General features: G+C 39.1%; 1 protein-coding gene across 3 annotated transcripts; it reads left to right on the forward strand.

The window, feature by feature from the left end:
* Positions 1–511: 511 nt before the first annotated feature.
* Positions 512–17,254, forward strand: LOC111582156 (glycerol-3-phosphate acyltransferase 4). Of its 3 annotated transcripts, XM_023290695.3 has the most exons (14): positions 512–666; positions 1,390–1,786; positions 1,867–2,034; positions 5,751–5,820; positions 5,911–6,211; positions 8,693–8,767; positions 8,863–8,952; positions 12,809–12,902; positions 13,031–13,146; positions 13,399–13,454; positions 13,568–13,653; positions 13,765–13,893; positions 14,553–14,632; positions 15,826–17,254. In XM_023290695.3, the coding sequence occupies exons 3-14, from the start codon at positions 1,867–1,869 to the stop codon at positions 15,932–15,934; spliced, it is 1,374 nt and encodes a 457-aa protein (XP_023146463.1). In that variant the 5' UTR covers positions 512–666; positions 1,390–1,786; the 3' UTR covers positions 15,935–17,254. The 3 variants fall into 3 exon arrangements, with proteins under 3 accessions (XP_023146463.1, XP_023146461.1, XP_054867412.1); XM_023290693.3 differs by having other exon boundaries at positions 1,390–2,034; XM_055011437.1 differs by lacking the exon at positions 512–666 and adding an exon at positions 991–1,121 and having other exon boundaries at positions 1,390–2,034.
* Positions 17,255–18,859: the final 1,605 nt, after the last annotated feature.

Below are 18,859 nucleotides of genomic sequence, written 5' to 3' on the forward strand. Positions count from 1 at the left end.
TTGCTCATTTTATTTCTATATTTGGGTTCATATATATATACATATATATATATAGAGAGAGAGAATGATCATATATAATTTATTTTCTTTTGTTTTATTTTTTCGCTGCTTTTTTCTATATTTGGGTCTTACAGGGTTAATAATTACAATCGATTCATATAATGCATATGATTCAAAAATTGGCTTTAGGGTTACTTTTTATTTGGTTCTTCTACTTGAATGGAGTTTTGCATGCAAGACTTTTTGCAATGTAGTTATGATACTTTAACTTGAGTACTTTTACTAAGTAAATCTAAATATTTCTCTCACACTGCTGTTCTGATCTGTAGCCTTAGTACTTAGTATGATTGTTTTTGAATCTGTGTGCACATATCACTGCAGCTTAATACTTCCATGTGAGAGTGTTGAAATGTGTGTCCATCGGTGGTCAAACATGGAGCAACTCTTGTGTGAAGTCTCGGTGTAGTGGCGTCTTTTTACCGGCAGGAGTCAGAGCGGACCTGAGCGTGTTCGTCCGGTGGGCTGGTCGGTTCCTACGTAGCCAGGCTGCCCGCTGAGCGCTCGCGCTGTCCGACGGGTGGAGTTTGGCTTCAGTCCGCCAGACAAAGACAAAGTGATGGAGCAGTGAGAGCAGCTGGACCGACGCTGGACCCAACGTGACTGGAGGTTGGTTTACTATCGGGTCTCTTAAACTACGTGTGTTTTTTTACACTTAGGATAATAAACGAACGTACAGAATGCAGGCTTTTAACTCCACGGTTGTCTCAGTCGGTGCTGTATCCCGGAGCGGGCTAACGCTAGCGCGGTTAGCGAGGTTTAGCACGCCAGGAGACAGAATTTAGCTCCACTGTTAGCTCGGAGGCCACTAGCTAACTTCAGCTTCAGTCTTCGGTTTCACTACCAGCCTTTAACTTAGTCTCGCATTTAATTGCCTCTGAGTGTTTAGTGAGCTGCTAAATTATAGCAGACAGCTTTGGCTAAATGTGAAACGTTAGTGAGCCAAGCTAATCCAGGGGGGTCGTACCGGGGATGAGGCTCTCCGTTAGCCGCGCTGCTGCATCATCAGGGGGCAGGAGGATGAAGGGCCTCCAGCTAACGCTGTTATCTCCCCTCCGCGGCTGGTAACAGTAAAATTTAGACTTATCTGCTCCTTCACAGAAAAGAAACACATATGACTGTTCAGGCTTTCCAAGATTGGTGGCATCTGTTTCTTCTCAGCGTAGCCGGAGACTTAGCATCAAGTTGTGCACGCCGGTGTTTGAGATACTCAAAGGAGACATGCTTTCTGTTTCACATTATTAAATTACACGCCATGCTTTCAGGCCGAAGAGGACAAAGTGTTGTTACACAGATTGTCCTGACTCTGTGTGTATGTTTACATCTCTGCAGGTGACACTGAGCTGCAAAGCCCCTGGATCTTCACCACACAAGAGAACCACCTGCTGGGCTCGGTTGTTTTGGTTTCATTGTTTACATCTGTTTCACCAGCGGGAAGCTCCTCTCCAACAGCAAAAGGACATCTGCAGAAAAGGATAGACCATTACTTCAGCACAACTGCTTTCAAGAGTCAACTCACCTTTTCCTGGAGTTGAATTCAGCTCAGTTTCAGAAGCTGGTTCATGGTGAAACTAATGAAATTCATGGATATTTCCCACAAGGGTAACTTCAAAATGCTCCTTTGTATTTGTATCAATACTCTGTTCATTGTGAGGAGAAGCTCCATCCCCAAGGTTTCTCGATGAAGGCCTGTTTGTGACAAAAGACAAGGGCCACTTGGGGCCAGGAGGTGGGGACCAGAACTTCCTTTGACATCTGCTCCACCCCGTGATTTCAACAGTTTAATCTATTTGTCCTGCTGACTTCAAGATGGAGCTCTTCTTCAATCCTTTTGATAACTTGGTGTGTATCCTGCTGGGCATCTCCTTCACCGTGTGGTTCACCCTGCTGCTGGTCTTCATCATTGTGCCTGCCATCTTTGGGGTGTCGTTTGGCATTCGCCGTCTTTACATGAAAACGTTGTTAAAGATCTTTGAGGTAAGCGCCTGCTGCTATTAGACCTTTTTTCTTCCTGTTTATCTGAAGAAAGGAGGAAACAGAATGTTTACTGATGTTTGTGGTGATGTGGCAACAATATATGATTAATTAATGATTGAAGCTGCACACACAACATGATAGTACAGCTAAATGTGTTTAATCTTGTAGTTCCCAGTGAAGATAATTTTGTTTCCAGCTCCTGCCAAAAATCTCCTCAGTGATTGTGTGTTTTTTTTCTACTAGAAAGCAGAGAACTGTATCAAAGTTTACTATTACAAGGGTGTGTTTAAAAAGGGAAGTAAGTTTTAGGAAATTACTTGCATCACATGCACATCTTAAGGCATTTGTCAAGTGCAGGTTTCATACTTGTGTCTAACCAGCAGCCTTTGTATTAACTGGCTGATACAGATTAACATCACATCCACGGGGCATTCTTCCCTCGTTATGTAACCACAGAGCAGCGGTACAGACGCTGTCAGTAACTGTTGTCCATGATGTGGCTCAATATTGCTTACTGATTTGCAGTTCTGGCTTTGAAGGAAGGAGTGTGATTCGACAGTGATGGCACGAATGCATCAGCTGCTCTGCTGTGGTGTATCACACTAGTAAAGCAATCATCACTTTTCATCTTGTACCTCTGAGAACAGATCTTGTGCCAGAAATACATGAACCAGTGGGGGATACAGGAGATGTTCTTTGCTCATGATTCCAGTTGCAGCCTTTATATTTCGAGTAAAGGTCAAGGGACAGATGCAGCACAGAGTGTGTGGTGTTCTGAAGCAATGTTTTCTGACTTGTGCTATTTGTATGTCTTAATGTTTGTGGAAGTCTCTGGTTTAGGCCCACAACTACTTTTGAATGATTGTTCTGCTGTCAGTTTTTTGCAGATTTTGTAATCCATTAGTGTGACTGTAGATTCTGATCACTATTCCCTGAACATGTAAATTAAAGGAGTTTAAACCCTCATTTGTAATTCTGCATACAGGATAAATAAGTAGTTTTCACATGGATCTCCAGAGACACATGCTTTGATGCTTGCGCTTCATTTTGTTCTCTGTGTTCTCCTCAGTTCACCCAAAAAAAAGTAACTGTCAACTGCATTTTCAGACAATGACTCAGTATTGCAACTTGTCATGACACGATTTAGAGGTTACTGTTAAAGAAAAGAAAAGTAACGCTAGATTGGCTGGTAATTTGTGTGTCTATTGTGTTTGGACAATGAGGGCAATCAGGTGTACATATGTACATATTAGTACTCCATCTTCAAATCTTTTTAGAATGTTCCAAATGTCTCTTTTTTTTTATGTGAATTTAAAATCCATTTTAGGCTGCTGCATGTTGGAAAGAATTGTACCTTCAATGAGTTAGAGTTAGTTTTTATGAATTTCATGCACAGCAAAGCCATGACATCACCCAACATTCCTATAATTTTTTGTACAAGTGCCCCTGGCTAAATTCCAGTGCCTCTGACCTATACAGACACTCACCCCCAGCATAACTGTTGTATATTTATTGACATGGAGCTTTCTCTCAGTGTCTGTTTAATCCCTGTCTTTGATTGATGCAGACAAAGCTTGAGGTTATCACATATTGTGGTACTAAGCGTATTCTGAAACTGTTGGCTAGGTTAAACGGCACATCCCAGTCCATAATTTCCTGATCTCTGCTGCTTGGCTTACAGCTGGGAGAACACTATGTCCTTTTCCTTCCCCTCAGTTTGTTTTTGTCTCTGCATGCAGAGTACATGCTAAAGACTTTTACATCTACGGATATACTTTTGACACGTATTGTTGTGCAGTATGCACAAAAACAGGTGGAGTATGTGATTTAGTGGAAGGATTGCTGATATTTAACTAGTTAGTATAGTTGGCATGTATCAGATTTACAGTCCCTCTTGCTCCCAATGCCCCCCACCCTCCCATCTCCCCCCACCCTCTTTTCCCCCGTCCTGTACACGAGCACACGTGCACTCAGGACATGCTGGGATAGCGCTGTCAGGATTGGATCTAGCCTCTTAGTTTGTTCCCGTTCAGAAAGCCATGGATGTGTGATTTATTTATTTTTCAGCGCACACAGAAGAGAAAGCAAGCGGACCGTTAAAAAATATTCAATGAGCTTGACAAAAACTGTTGGATTAGAATTGCTGATTTTAACATTAGGCATGGAGAAGTACGCATTATGACTGAAGTTTATTATTGCTGTGGGTACAGATATACTTGATAGTACTGCCATGTGGAAAACAAGAAGTAAAAATGGAGACTTTTTGACATATTTGGAAAACGATCACTTAATCTTTATTGAATCAGTTCCCACAGAAGAGATGATATACTTAAATAACGCAACAAGGAAATTAACTTTGTCAATCAGTTATTTAAAAATATCAATGTGTCATATTCTTCAGGAGCTAGTATTGCTCTTATAGCAGAAGTATCTTTTTGTAGATGTTTTGCAGAACTGTCCACTAGTCTCTGAGGTTTTTGACGACTCTTCCATGCAAAATTCCTTTAGTTGCAAGATGTTTGAAGGTTTTTATGCTTGTACTGCCCATTTACAACCCCCCACATGTTTTCAATGGAACTCGAACCTAGGCTTTTACTAGGCTATTAGATAACCTTCCAATTCTCCCTTGGCAGATTTGCTAGTGTGCTCAGGATCATTATTCTGTTGAAAAGTCACCTTCTGGCTCATTTCCAACGTTCGGACAGATGGCCTCACATTATGTTCAGTCACTCTTTAACATGAGGCTGAATTCATAGTTGAGTCAGTTATTGTACGCTGCCACATTCCTGAGGCAGCAAAAGAACCCCAAACCATAATTTTCTGCCACAGTGCCTCATACTTGGTCTGAGGTTCTTCTCCTAAGACGCCGCCATTGTTCTGCACCTGACTTGTCTACTGTTACTGTGGCCACACAACTCTGTCTTTGATTTATCTGTCTGGAGCACAATGCTCTAAAAGGCCTGCTTTTAACTTAGTTCACTGGCAAACTTTAGTTCCGCTCTAATGTTCTTTTTGGACATTTTTTTTCCTGGTACACCTCCCATGCAATTCAAATTTGTGCAGTCTCTTTCTGATTGTAGACCCATGCACCATGACATCATCAGTTGCTACAGTTAACTGGGGATCCTGTGATGACATTTTGGGGTTTATGTAGACTTCTTTTTACATTAAATTGCCCTTGATGAATTTTTATGGGGTATCTAGTCCTGAACAAACTTGGAGTAGTTTAAAATCCCCTTCACTTGTAGACAGTTTTCGTCACAGTGGAATGATTAATAATAATGTAGAGAGTTCAAAAAGGATTAAGTGTTGAGTCTTTAAATATTATGAGGTCAACAACTGGGATGGGATGTAGTCCTCTTTTCACATGACTGTATCATTGGCTCAGGATTAGATCAGATTCTGGCTATTCAGAATGTGTTTTCTTCAGCTTTGTTGAAGTTTTGTACTCTAAACTGTTTATAACATAAACAACCAAATTTAGAATAGACAGACAAGCAGGAGGAAACTTAAGTAGTTTCTTGTAGTGAGTTTCAGTAATTCTCCAGTTCAGCAGTCACCACGGAAACTTTGCACAGTGTCTGGACTGCCTTTTCTCAAAATTTTTTGCCTTTCATACTCAAACAGAAGCTTAAAATGAACAATTTATTGTTATTTTTTATGTTTTCAGCAATGGGTCACTCAAGTACTTCTGCACCTTTTGCTCTTTCTTTTAGTGGGCCACACTCAGGATAGAGAGAGGAGCGAAGGAAAAGAATCACCTCCTGTATAAACCCTACTCAAATGGTAAGATACTTTGTCAGTGTTTCTGTTCAGTAGGTGTATTTGTTTTAGAGATGAGTATCATTGACAGTATGCCTCTCTGGGCTGCTCCAGCTATCATTGCCAGGGAGCCCACGTCCTTGGAGGAGGAAATCAAGGAGATCCGGCGGAGCGGCAGCAACAAAGACCTGGACGCAGCCCCCGAGTTTGAGATGTCTGACATCTTCTATTTTGCTCGACGAGGAGTGGAGAGCATCATGGATGATGAGGTGACAAAGCGGTTCTCTGCTGAGGAGTTGGAGTCCTGGAATCTGCTAACACGCAGCAACTACAACTTTCACTATATCAGCCTGAGACTGACCGTCCTATGGGGGCTGGGTCTGCTGATCCGCTACGGTTTCCTGCTACCTCTCAGGTATTAAGTACACCTCCAACACAGAAACCATGTTGCTGTAACATATTTTTATGTGCATTTTGAAGTATTGCATTAAAAAGGTATACACTGTATTTTTTTTCAAAAAGTACCTCAATTTCTCAGAGAAGTTTTCACACTTGGTTTATGACTGATGAGCTGTTTCCAGCCAATACCAGCTGATATGAAAGAATTACTACAACTCCTCCCTCCAAAAACAATTCCTGAAGACTTCTTTCCATGTTTCTCTTACAGATGGCCCAAATAGTTTGTTCTTAAAAAAGTTTTTTTTACTAGTTGACAAAGGACTGGATTTGTGTCTGGCTTCTTTGCCTGTGTTTATTACAGCTATGTGTAATGTAGGCTGGACCAACATCTTCTGACTACACTATGTAGCCTAATTAATTTGCTCCAGAGGAGTTAATGGAAGAGAGTCCAATTCGCTTTTCTTTCTTATTAAACTTGTAAACAAAATTTTCTTGAAGAACTACAGGGGAGCGCAGCTACTGGTTGTTTAATATTAGAGGAGTCACTCTCACTTGATTTACATTTATTGAAAGGCTAAAGAAACAAAATTGGACTTTAGCATTCTCACTAGTACTAGCATAACAACTTGTTAGCAAATTTAGAGCTGTTATTAAGTACTGCAGCAACAAATGTGAGGCCCCTCATTTAAACAGAAACTATATTTGTGTTTTGTTAATACATTTCAAGGTTTTAACCCTAACTTTTTCTATCAGTGTGGGTTTTTTTGTTTTGTTTTTATGCGGTGCTACAAAATTGTTAACTGACAAACATTTTTGTGTCGTTAAATTCAAGTGAACTGAAGGAATTCCATCAAAGGAGAAGTTGGAAAACATTTTTTGTTTCAAAAGGCCTGAGAGTTCAGAACATCATTGACAGTCCTTTCGTCCATCACAGGCTAACACATATACACAAAAAACACATTCATATCTGTGGGAAATTTAGTTTCCAACCCACCTGACAATGTTGTTTGACTGGGAACAAATCTATACTGACACAGAAAGAAAAAAAGGCAACAAGACCCCAGCTGGCAGCGTTTGGTTAAGATCCAGGTCTTTATTGATTTAATGCAACAGTGCTAGCAAATGAACAGCCATACAAACCTAATGTCTGCAATCAATGTCTCTGTTATTATTTTAGACTGTGTTCTATTTGTCTTAAGTTCTGTTATAAAAGTCTAAAATAAGATGGAGTTACATATTTTTATAAGTGAAATCAGTCTATTTTCTATTCTAGTTGTGATTAAAAATGTGTACATGTGTTTAAAAGACACTGACACAACATACAGCTGCATTTGTGATGTGTTTATATTTTTAAAAACCAATATGTGTGCACCGCATAGACATTGACACTGCTCCAAAAGTGACATTAAATGCTGGCACATGCAGTGAGTAAGAGAGAGTGAAAGAGATCCTCAGTCCAGCTCATCTTAGAGAGGACAGTGACTCAGTACTAAGCCTGGCTGGCTCATGTCCAGTAGCCAGTGGGGAGACGAATCAGGCCACCACTGCAAAGACATCACTTTAGTCTCTTGTCCTGCTAATAGATTGTCACATTCAGTACTTGTCCAGCTGAATACTGGCTTGTCCCACTGCTTGCATGAAACCTTCACCTCGCTAATGTTTTTAAAATCCTTGCACGATTTAATCACCACTTTCTCCAACCGTGGATGATTGGTTCATCCAGATTAAGTCGATGTGTTGGCCGGCTTAACCATTGCTTAATATGCCTTCCTGCAAGTTGTGGAGTCTCTTATCAGTGACTGCGTGGAGTAGAGGAGAGCATGTTACTGTTAATCTATAACAAGAACCCTTACTCACACCCTTTACATGTTAACTGAGTTAATGTTCTCTGTGAATGTTTTGAAAACAGAAGGAAGCTTTTATTGGCAATTATCATGTTTTTGACTAATAAGTTTTAAAATTGTTGAATGAAAACAGTAGGCCTGGGTGATAAATTAATAGCGATATGAACCAACAAAAAAGCACTTTATCATGAGCAATGAGAAAATTGTTGAATAGAGATGATTTTACCTAGATGAATGAGATGCAGACCAGCATGAAAGCACATAAAGGAAAAACCACGAAGTTTGGTAGCATGAACAAACCAGATGTGTGTTCCTTCCCTGGCTCATAAATAATCTGCCATACCTTGGTAATGGAGCCCCTTTGCTGTCTGTCGTTTGTGTTTTAATTGTGCTTTTGTTTGCATTTTATTATTGTTGTTACCATTAATATTATTATTTGTGTGTCTTTAATAATACACTAAAGTGTTAAAATTCAAAATAAACCGTTTTTCTTCCCACATTTATTTAAAATGTCAGAAAAATGTTAAATAATTATCCACATCAACTGATATAAAAACAGATTATCATGATCTCATTTATAATAGTGTTTTATTGTAGGATTGCTTCATTGGTCAGATGTTTAGAAGTAACCTGTCCATTTATCTCTCCTCCAGGGTAACTCTTGCCTTCACAGGTGTAGGCCTCCTCGTGTTCCTCACCTCTGTTGTTGGGCTGCTGCCAAATGGAAGGTGAGTCTGAACACAAGCTACTTTGTTTTAATTGATCAAAAATATCAGCTTAGACCTCTGGACATGAACATGCCATTGTATTCTCCTTTTTGCAGGATGAAAAACTTCCTGAGTGAGAAAGTCCATCTGATGTGCTACAGAATATGTGTCAGAGCTCTGACTGCCATTATAACCTACCATGACAGGTAAGAGGCCCTCGCTGTTTCCTCTCATATTCGTGTTATTTGACTAAAGACTTTCGTTGAGAAGTTTTTTTATGGCTCTGAAACTCTGTATGGAAATACATGAGTGATTTCAAATTACCACATTAAGTCAGATGCACATGACTCATGGTAATTGTCAACAGAAATAACGACAGCTAAGCAATTATGCATTAAACTGCCACAACAACCAGACCGGTTTGCTAAAGCAAAACATTTTATTACTCTGCCAAGGAACGCGGCGGAGTTATGTGATGATCGGCGTACATTTGTCTGTCTGTCTGTCTGTCTATCTGTCTGTCTGTTAGCAACATTACTCAAAAACGGACTAACAGATTTGGATGAAATTTTCAGGGAAGGTCAGAAATGACACAAGGACCAAGTGATTAGATTTTGGCAGTGATGCAGCTTAAAGTCTGGATCCACGGATTTGTTAAGGATTTCTGTATCATTGAGATAGCAGCACGGCGTCACTGTAACTATGACAAGTGGACACTACGTCAGCTGACTGCTGACGATCACATGATTGCGTTCCTACAAAAAAAAAAAAAAGACTTACTGGGACTTTTCTGTCGGAAGTCATACAAGGAACAATTGATTAAATTGTGGAGGTCATCATCAATTTCCTCTGTCCGCTACATATTTAGGCCATGTGGTTTGGTTTCCGTACGTAACGTACACATGCATAACACGCCTGTACACACCGCAAGGTAATATTTTATCAAAGATTTCATCCATTGGAAATGATACAATGACTGAGCAGCCTTGGTGGAGTACTGCGCTCTCTGAGTGCTTTTCTTGTTATTTTCAAGTAATCATATCACTACCACAAATATTTTTTACTGACTAACTCAACTTGGTTGGTTAGAGGTTTTAGCACCCATGGTTTCCACTGGCTGCCACCAGGTTAGTCAGATGACCATCCAACATTGCTTCACACTGCTGCCACAGTGTTTCTATGCAGTTTCTCAATTTTCCTGGTTAATTTCACCATTTTTTTTCTGCGTTTGTTTTGTGTGCTATGTCTTGACAACAAATCTTAAGGTCTCACAGAAAATATAGAATGGTACAATGTTTTGTTTTTTTTTTTTTAAACATTTACTTGATAGTAAATAAACTGTGTACAGCCACGCCTCTGGTTAAAGCACTGCAGATGCTTTGTTTGGGTAGAGCTCTGCACTGCTGCTCACTTGTTCACTGTTGTGGGCGTAACTACATTTCACAAACAAGAAAATAATGTGCATAAAATGATTAATGGTGTCAGTTGTCAGCTTCACAAATGCAATGTTGTGCTTTTGGCAAAATAATTTTTTCACAGTTTCACATGAGGTAACAAACTTCAGAGATTCAGTGTTCCATCTAGTAGCTTTCATGAAGGTTTGATATAAAGTTTTAGCCCACAAGAACAAAAAGTCCAAGCCCCTGTAGGCCTCCTAAGCTCATTCATGTAATTCCGTTATTATTCTTACTCGAACGTGATCCACAGCAGACCTGTTCTGACAGGAGAGCAGCCTATCCAGGTTACGTAACGGCAGATGAGTTATGTGCAGAGAGCAGAAACCAGGGTGTGTTAGCAGTTTAAATCTGAGCACCTAAAGTGTGAACATGAAAGGAAGGTTGCCTCGAGCAAAGTCAGACTCTCTACGTTCGTATTCACTGCAACTGCCGTTATAAGTCTAGGTGAAGCACAAAACTCAGTAATATTTTCTTATAGACGCACCAAAGTGCTTAGCCAAGATTTGGTCATTTTTAAAATGCCCAGAGCTGCTGAATGTGAAAGTGTCACTACCCTGAATAGATTATGTACAGGTTTTATCTACTGTTACTGATTCAAGCAGGAAACGGTTTACTTAAATATGACAGAGTGACAGTCTATGATTAAACAGGAGACAGAACTTTTATCAAGAGGAACTGACATGAAACAGGATGTGTAGGAGGAAGCTGGTGCCTTGTTTACTTACCCATGAACTGTAGTCTGCAGCAGCTGGTGTCACTTCGGGTTAACTGTACTGCAGGCTTGACTGAATGTGAAATCATCAAGGGACATTGTTTGTGACATTGCTCATTTCACCTGACAGGAAGCATGACCATTTATGTGCTCATATCTTGTCCCACCTAAAATAAAAAAAGGTTCTTTCTAGAATGTAAATGTACCATAAGAATTTATTGCCGTTGCTATGCAAACTCAGACTTTAGATAGGTAAGATTTAAGTAGGGATGGGTACCGAGCCCTGGGGTGAAATACCAGACTACCAATAAGCCCTGACAGTTACCTGTACTTTGGAAAGTAAGAAGATCATTGGGTCTCATCACCATAAGACATGTGTCTATGATGCATATTTGCTTTCAGAATCCAAAACATAACATCAGGTGTCTGAGGGGCAGAGTTTCTCTGTCACTCACCTGCAACTCTGTGCAGCAAACACAGGTGATCATGGAGGAGAAATAAACGTTTAAAACTATGATTAAACTTCACTGTGGTTGATGCAGCAAACGTTCCTTGCCACAAAAGTAACAAGTCGTTTGCGTTTAAGAGCAGAAACATGATCAGTCTGTTGAGACATTAGCTTGAAGTTCATCACATACAGAGAAATGTTAGACTGCTGAGCACCTAGTTCATTTCTCAGTAACCAGGTTTATGTTTTCTAGCAGCCTAACGCAGAGTTTACTAAATTAAACAAACTAATGACTAAGTAAGTAAGAAGTATGTGTTCTCCAACCGTTTGTTAAACTTTGTGTTCATGAATTCAGTCTAAAATTCAGAGCATCATCTGAACTGTCGATCAGGTATTTTAGTTTCACTTTCAGAGCACAGAGTAGCAGGATTTAGTGATATGGAGGCTGCAGAGAAAATCTGTTTCTCTGACTGAATGGTGGTAGAAGAAGTACTTTAACTGTTTTCTTTGCTAAACTATTAAAGTCACATAGTAAAAATACTGTCAAAGTCCTGTGTTAATTTTACCCTTGTAAGTGAAAAATTAAACAGGTTTTATCAGAACAACGTGATGACATTTACTTATCTGTTCAAGGTGGAGCTTTGAATTCTGATTTAATGCTGGACAGTTTATTGAAACACATTGGATAATATTTTATTTTGTGAGTAAAACCTTTTACACTGTCCACAATGCTCTACGTAAATTTTAATTCTTACACAGTACATATGAGAAAATAAAGCCATCTTAATTCTGTTCTTATTTGTTTTGTTTTGTCTCTTAAAAAAACTAAATAAAACAAAAACAAATTAAAAATACAGATAAAAATGCCGTTAAAGTATCGGATCGAATAGCAGTATCGGTTAAAGCAGTAGTATCGTTAAAATCTTAACGATGCCATAATCCTAGATTTAAGCAATTGACACACTTTCATTTGTCATTAGAAAATGGATCCAGAATATGATATTTGATTGTCAGTGATTGATTAACTGATTTAAGTTAAGTACTTTCTGACTTTGAATATCTGCCTATTTGGCGTTGTCTGTTGTAACATGTATTCCTCCCCAGTCCGGTGCTATAAATACTCAACTGACATAGGAAGAGTTGCTCTCTCCCTCTCTATTTAAGATCGTAACTCTATCTATGGAATGTGGACTCAGTACTTTCAGGTCCTGCATACTCGGGGAGTCAGATCTTTTCACATAGACAGCATGGGCTGCTTTGTTTCTTCCAAGAAAAGTGGGAGAAGCAGTGAACCCAATTTCTGTTAATAATGTCTTAACCATGATTTTACACTGCTCTCTGTATTTTGCCATGTGCTACCACACTCAACTTTGTTCTAATTCTTGGTAAAAGAAAGTGCCTTCAAAATGCATAGTTTAACAATTCTCTTGTCCCCACTTTCCTAGTGAGAATAAACCCAAGAATGGAGGCATCTGTGTTGCTAACCACACATCGCCGATCGATGTCATCATCCTGGCCAGTGACGGCTGCTATGCTATGGTAACTGTGCTGCTTCCTAGCAGGAGACTGTAAAAAACTCCTAGACACTAGTAGCTGACTGTCTGTTGAAGTGACATTTCTCCCAGAAATAGATGTGTTGCTATTTGCTTGTGTTTGTGTTGTGTCAGGTTGGCCAAATTCACGGTGGCTTGATGGGGGTCATTCAGAGATCCATGGTCAAAGCCTGCCCACACGTTTGGTTTGAACGCTCAGAAGTAAAAGACAGACATCTAGTGGCCAAAAGGTAGCAGTACAGTCTGTGTTTCTACTCTGTTTTTGTTGTACAGTTTGTGCTGGTTTCCCCCTCAGTTGTAACCTTGATAGGGTTTTGCGTTCAGTTAGTTGTAGCAAAATAGCAATTTGTTTTGAAACTGAGCTGAAGCCTATTAATTTTTTTTCTTTTGTGATTTAAAAATAATAAAATATTGTTGGCTTTTATAAATTTTGCGTCTCAATAATCTCAAAATGAGAAACCTACATACTTCTTGTCTTGCAGGTTGAGTGATCATGTAGAGGATAAATCTAAACTGCCCATTCTCATCTTCCCAGAAGGTACGTTTTTTCAATGAGCTGTGGCAGATTTTCTAATTACGCTATGATCATCTTGTTTCTTAAAAACACACACACAAGTCTTATTTGCCCTTTATAAATTCTCAAATCCACAGGTACCTGCATTAACAACACCTCAGTTATGATGTTCAAGAAGGGCAGCTTTGAGATTGGAGCCACAGTTTACCCTGTTGCCATTAAGGTAAGACTATGCTGTTGTTATCTGCACAGTGTAATTTTACCTGTCTACATGAATTAGTTTTTAAATAATACATGTGTTGATGAATCATTCTGGTGTGTTTGATCCTCACAGTATGATCCCCGATTTGGAGACGCTTTCTGGAACAGCAGCAAGTTTGGAATGGTCAACTACCTCCTACGTATGATGAGCAGCTGGGCCATCGTCTGCAGCGTGTGGTACCTTCCTCCCATGTCTAGAGAGGTGAGACCCCAACATAAACTTAATAATTATCTTTTAATAAATGTATCAATCATATTTATTCTGTTTGTTGTGGTCAGCGAATATTTTTTGCCTCCATAGTCTTAAGAATAATCATTTTTGATGCTTAATTTAGTCACAGAACAAATATAGACTGTCTAGCAGAACATACAATATTAAAACTTAGAGATGCAAGATATACAGTGTCAAGTATACCAGAAGGTTTATGGGTCACTGGAGTGAGAGTAGAGTACTGGGGATGGCTGTTTTCACCTAGACTATAACTCTTCCTTGTTCAGAGTAAGCTACATTCGCCGACAGTGAGCTAAAGTTGATTTATGGTTGTAAGGCTGGATTGATTTGGCACTCCTACCTACAATAATAAGATGGCTGTGACAATAAACTCTGCTCTGTATCTATCAGTTGACCCAGTGGCCTCGAAACTTATCAGTAGCTCCAGTTCTTTTATCCTGCAGAGCTTCTCTTTCTGTACTCATCTCTGTACATTCATGAACTCTTAAAACTGAGAATAACCACAATATTTTTGTTGAATGTGAAGGTTTTCCCTTAAAGCAGCAGCATTTAACAAAGCTTTATTTTTGGAGAAAAGTTTTTTAGGTATTAATTATTTGTTATGACCACTTGCTTGTCGTCTTTACCAGGAGGGAGAGGACGCTGTACAATTCGCCAATCGTGTAAAAGCCGCCATAGCCAGGCAAGGAGGACTGGTTGACCTCTTGTGGTAAGATAACGCCCACAGCACTTTCACATATACAGCCCCTGACTGATAGGGAATAATGAACATGCTTCAGCACATTGGTGAATATTTCTACCAGGCATGTCATAACAGGAAAAACACAGATGTAATTAATGACATTAATAACAACTGTATTGAATTTAGATCACCCGGTCTATGGATCTTGTGTGCTTTCTCATTGGCTCTATTATTAGAACTGATTTGTCACTAATTCCATGTGTTTTTCAGCTTTAAAATAAATGAAAATCTCTACTTTATCGTGAGTGCAGTCCCATACACATAATTATTAAATTCTAAAAATATAAGCTGGAATTGCCATATGAAAGAGTGAGCAAACTGGTCCAACTAAATATGATTAATTACCTTTGTTTCAACACTGTTATGCAAAGTTAAATCAAGAAGAGCAGAAAAAAATGGTAACGCATTCTACAAGGCCCAATAGCTGCTTTGTTATTAATAACAGTGATATAGAAAACTAATTATATTTAATGTGCTCAAATATTTAAATATATTTTCTCCATCACTCACACATTCCAAAAAAACATGATAGCTTACAATATGAAAGTTCATTTTTATAATTCTGCCTGTTAACATTATCAGTTACACTTGTGTTTTTTTTCAGACCAACAAGTAATGTTTATATACACTCCCAGTCAAATGTTTGGACACACCTTCTCATTCAGTGCTTTTTTTTAAAATTTGTATCATTTTAATAATACTGAAGATTAACAATTTTTTTGTTTACAACATAATTCCATATGTATTCTTTTATAGTTTTGATGTCATCAGTATTAATCTACAACATATAAAATAATTAAATAAAAAGCATTGAATGAGAAGGTGTGTCCAAACATATTTCAAGTGTAACTCAACAAACTGCAGCATTGTAAGAACTACTTCAACTTACTTTAATAAACTCTTTGACACCTTGTGCCCTACAATTCAAGTAAGATAAATAAACACTTCAAATGTTATATTTAGTAAAAGATTGTTACATTGTTTTGCAGTATGTTTTCCTGGTGTCTTAGAGAATACTACATATCTAGTTTGTCGCAGTGTCATAAATGCCAGGCTTATGTCACAGCAGATTGTTTGGGTTGAATCAAGCGAGCAAGAGAATACGGGCGACCTCAATAATTGTCGACTATGCCAATAATTGTTCCTCATCTCTTTCATAGGGATGGAGGATTGAAGAGAGGAAAGGTAAAAGATACCTTTAAAGAAGAGCAGCAGAAGCTGTACAGTAAAATGCTGGTGGGCACCCAAGAGGATCGCAGCCGCTCCTGAAGGACCTTTATGGACGTGGACTGGTTCAGAGACCCAGCTGTGCTCCTCTGTCTAAACAGACAGCAGTGGTCTCTCTGTATTGGAGCACCTGGACTGGAAAATTCTCTCCCTGATGTCAACAGTACTCCATTTGGCTTCCTCGGTCACTGCCTCAGCCCGGCATGTTAAGTTTGCATCGCTGTTACGGGTCATTCTGGGTCTGCTGCCCTGTGTTGGAATAGCTTGACTTGAAGCCTTGCTTGCATTAGAAATGAAAATCCGGTGCACACAGAAAGTCTTCCTTGGTGGCAGTCTTTAGGGGGAAAACGTGTATTATTATCTATCATTGAGTTCCTGTCTTTGTTTGATAGTTACAACTTTAATTTTTAAGATTTTACTGTCATGTTTGTATCACGCTGTGTTTAAGACCTGGTCGTACCTGGGATGTAGAAGAGAGTTATTGTAGATAAATACTAGTTTGTTCTAAAGCCAAAAGCTGCGACTGAGTTGGGATTTTCCATGACTGACTTGTACCCATGGTTGAGGGCACAATGCCAGATTTTGTTACATTTCAGATATTGTTATGGGCTTTTTCCAAGAGAGAAACAAAGAACTTGTATTTGAAGCTTTGTGTTTTACATTACGAATCGTATGAACACACGTGGTCACTATAGGAGCTGCATTGCAGACAAGCTCCTGTTGTATTGTCTGTTTCTGTGTTTTTTCCATGGAATGTGTAAGTCCTCACATTATGAAGTGGAAATTGTGCACCAATTGTTACTCTGACGGAGGTTTATGGATTTTAGGCAGATCTTCCTGTTCCAGCTAATCATGCAGCATAACTGGAGTAAAGAGATTTATAGTCCAGTCAGTAAGAAGTCCTCTGGGATGTTTTTAGCATTGTCCCTTTAAGGCTAATGGCATACAGGTATCGATATAATGACCATCACTTCTGGTCTCTTGACTAAAACATAGTTATAATGGCTATAATTAGCTGATAAATATTCATACTAATACACTCCCAAACGGACATGTCATTGGCTTCCTGCTTGTGCAGCGACCATCTTGCCTCATTTATTTTAAGTGAACTCTAAAAACGATTGTCTTTATTTCCCCGCTCAGTAATGACCTTTCTCCTACTTGACAACCTCAAGGAGGTTTCATGGAGAGCCTGCAGCTGTAGTCTGGACTTCCCATTCGGCTGGACTCAAGGAACATGGCGGGCAGCTTCACGGGTTTCATCCTGAGGCCTTTAACTCACTAGTTTGATATTATCAGGGACAGTTGTCTAGATGGTTTCAAATCAGTTCATCAAAATAAATGTTCAAGAATGTGACTCTACCTGTGACTTCAGGTTTTTTTGTGCTTATTCTCCTCTTACTGTCACGTAGGCACAGATGCATATAAAACTATAAGCCCCGTAACAGGAAGCACAAGTGACTGTGGAGACCTATAGACAATATTTTAAATGCACACTCATGTAAAGAGTTTGAAGGACACACTGTTGTCTGTTGTTGTTAAATAGTAAATACTATACACTTATTTAGCATTCAATTAAATGCAGTGCTGTACATAAATATACAGTACACATTGGATTCAACTAGGCATCAGACATCAATAAAAGTTTGGAAAGAGCTAAGCAGGTTCAAAATGTAATAAGTCCCATTGCTATATAAGTGTTTATCACTCATTTAAATATCTTGTTTTAGCTCCACTTCTTTTATTGTCAATTCTTATCAGAAATCAGTTTTCACTTGCTAGTCCCATTTATATCATCTAGTAGGCAACACAATCTGGCATGAGGTTTTATTTGTAAAACCAATGTATGTTTTGCATTTTTTACCTTGCAGACTGTATACTCAGGATCGAGTCTAAATAGGTTCTCTTTCCGTGGACGTACATTGCTGATTCTTTTGCAGCTGCTTTATCCAAAAGTCAGGCCTGTTCTGGCTGCAGTAAACCACTTCAGTCTCTTTTCAGGGAAGTTTCTCTTAAAACTGTCTTTGTTTCCAAACCGGTGATGGACATGACAGCATAGTTTCAAATGGATCTGTTGACGTTGGTGAATAAAGCACACAGTGCTTGGAGGAGGAGTTAGAGGAAGCAGGGAAGACGAGCTGAAAAGGTTGGTTATGTAACCCATGCCATGGTTGAACAGCTCACTAACAGCACTATGGAGAGACGGAGTCAGGCCTCCAGCACCCTTAACTTTACTCTGGGCTGGAGCCCAGACTGCTGGATGGCACACATCCAACTGCCCCAAATAAGAGTTTTATAGCCACTGGTATTGTAAAATATTGTGGTTACTCTGCTGTGGTGAGGATTAAGTGCTGTAGGAGGCTGTTTGGAGAAAATGAGTAGGTGATGCACTAATATCTGCCTCTACTAATGCTTGACTCCACATAAGGTTTATAAAAGGGCTGAGCGCTTGTTACAGTGTAAGTGATGGTAGTGATTACTGATATTCACACATCTAAAGCAAAGTCAGATAAATATGCATTGGGATGCTTGCCAGTTGTATCAACTAAAGAGGACAGGAATTACAGTAGAAGCAAACAAAATGAAGCAAGGAATGAATAAATTCTTGTACTGTGACTTTACAAACTAGCCAGTTGTATGCTGAGTGTCAGTTAAGAATCCTTTCAGATATTTTGAATTCCTTCTGGTAGTTAACTTATACATATTGGTGTTTTATGTCAGCTCCTAAGCAAGCGCGTTTACTTATACAGCACTTTATCATGCACAGAGGTCACTCAAAATGCTTTACAGGTAAAGGTATAGAACTAAAACAGGTTAATGTTAACAAGTTGAACAAAGTGCACACAAACAACAGAAAAAGATAAAAGATAGAAAAAATAGAAACATGTAAAAGCATACAATGAAATAGAAAATAATGTTCATATTGTAATACAAACTACAGTATTGGGGCTTGATTTGTAATAAACC

The sequence above is a fragment of the Amphiprion ocellaris genome, chromosome 6, assembly GCF_022539595.1.
Source record: "Amphiprion ocellaris isolate individual 3 ecotype Okinawa chromosome 6, ASM2253959v1, whole genome shotgun sequence".
Classification (NCBI taxonomy): domain Eukaryota; kingdom Metazoa; phylum Chordata; class Actinopteri; family Pomacentridae; genus Amphiprion; species Amphiprion ocellaris.

What these genes read in the sequence shown, in the direction of transcription:
- LOC111582156 (XM_023290693.3), top strand. Translation starts at nt 1,867, where the DNA reads ATGGAGCTCTTCTTCAATCCTTTTGATAACTTGGTGTGTATCCTGCTG. An exon ending in GTGACGGCTGCTATGCTATG is followed by an intron (nt 12,903 to 13,030) that starts GTAACTGTGCTG and finishes GTGTTGTGTCAG; the next exon opens with GTTGGCCAAATTCACGGTGG. An exon ending in TTCCTCCCATGTCTAGAGAG is followed by an intron (nt 13,894 to 14,552) that starts GTGAGACCCCAA and finishes CGTCTTTACCAG; the next exon opens with GAGGGAGAGGACGCTGTACA.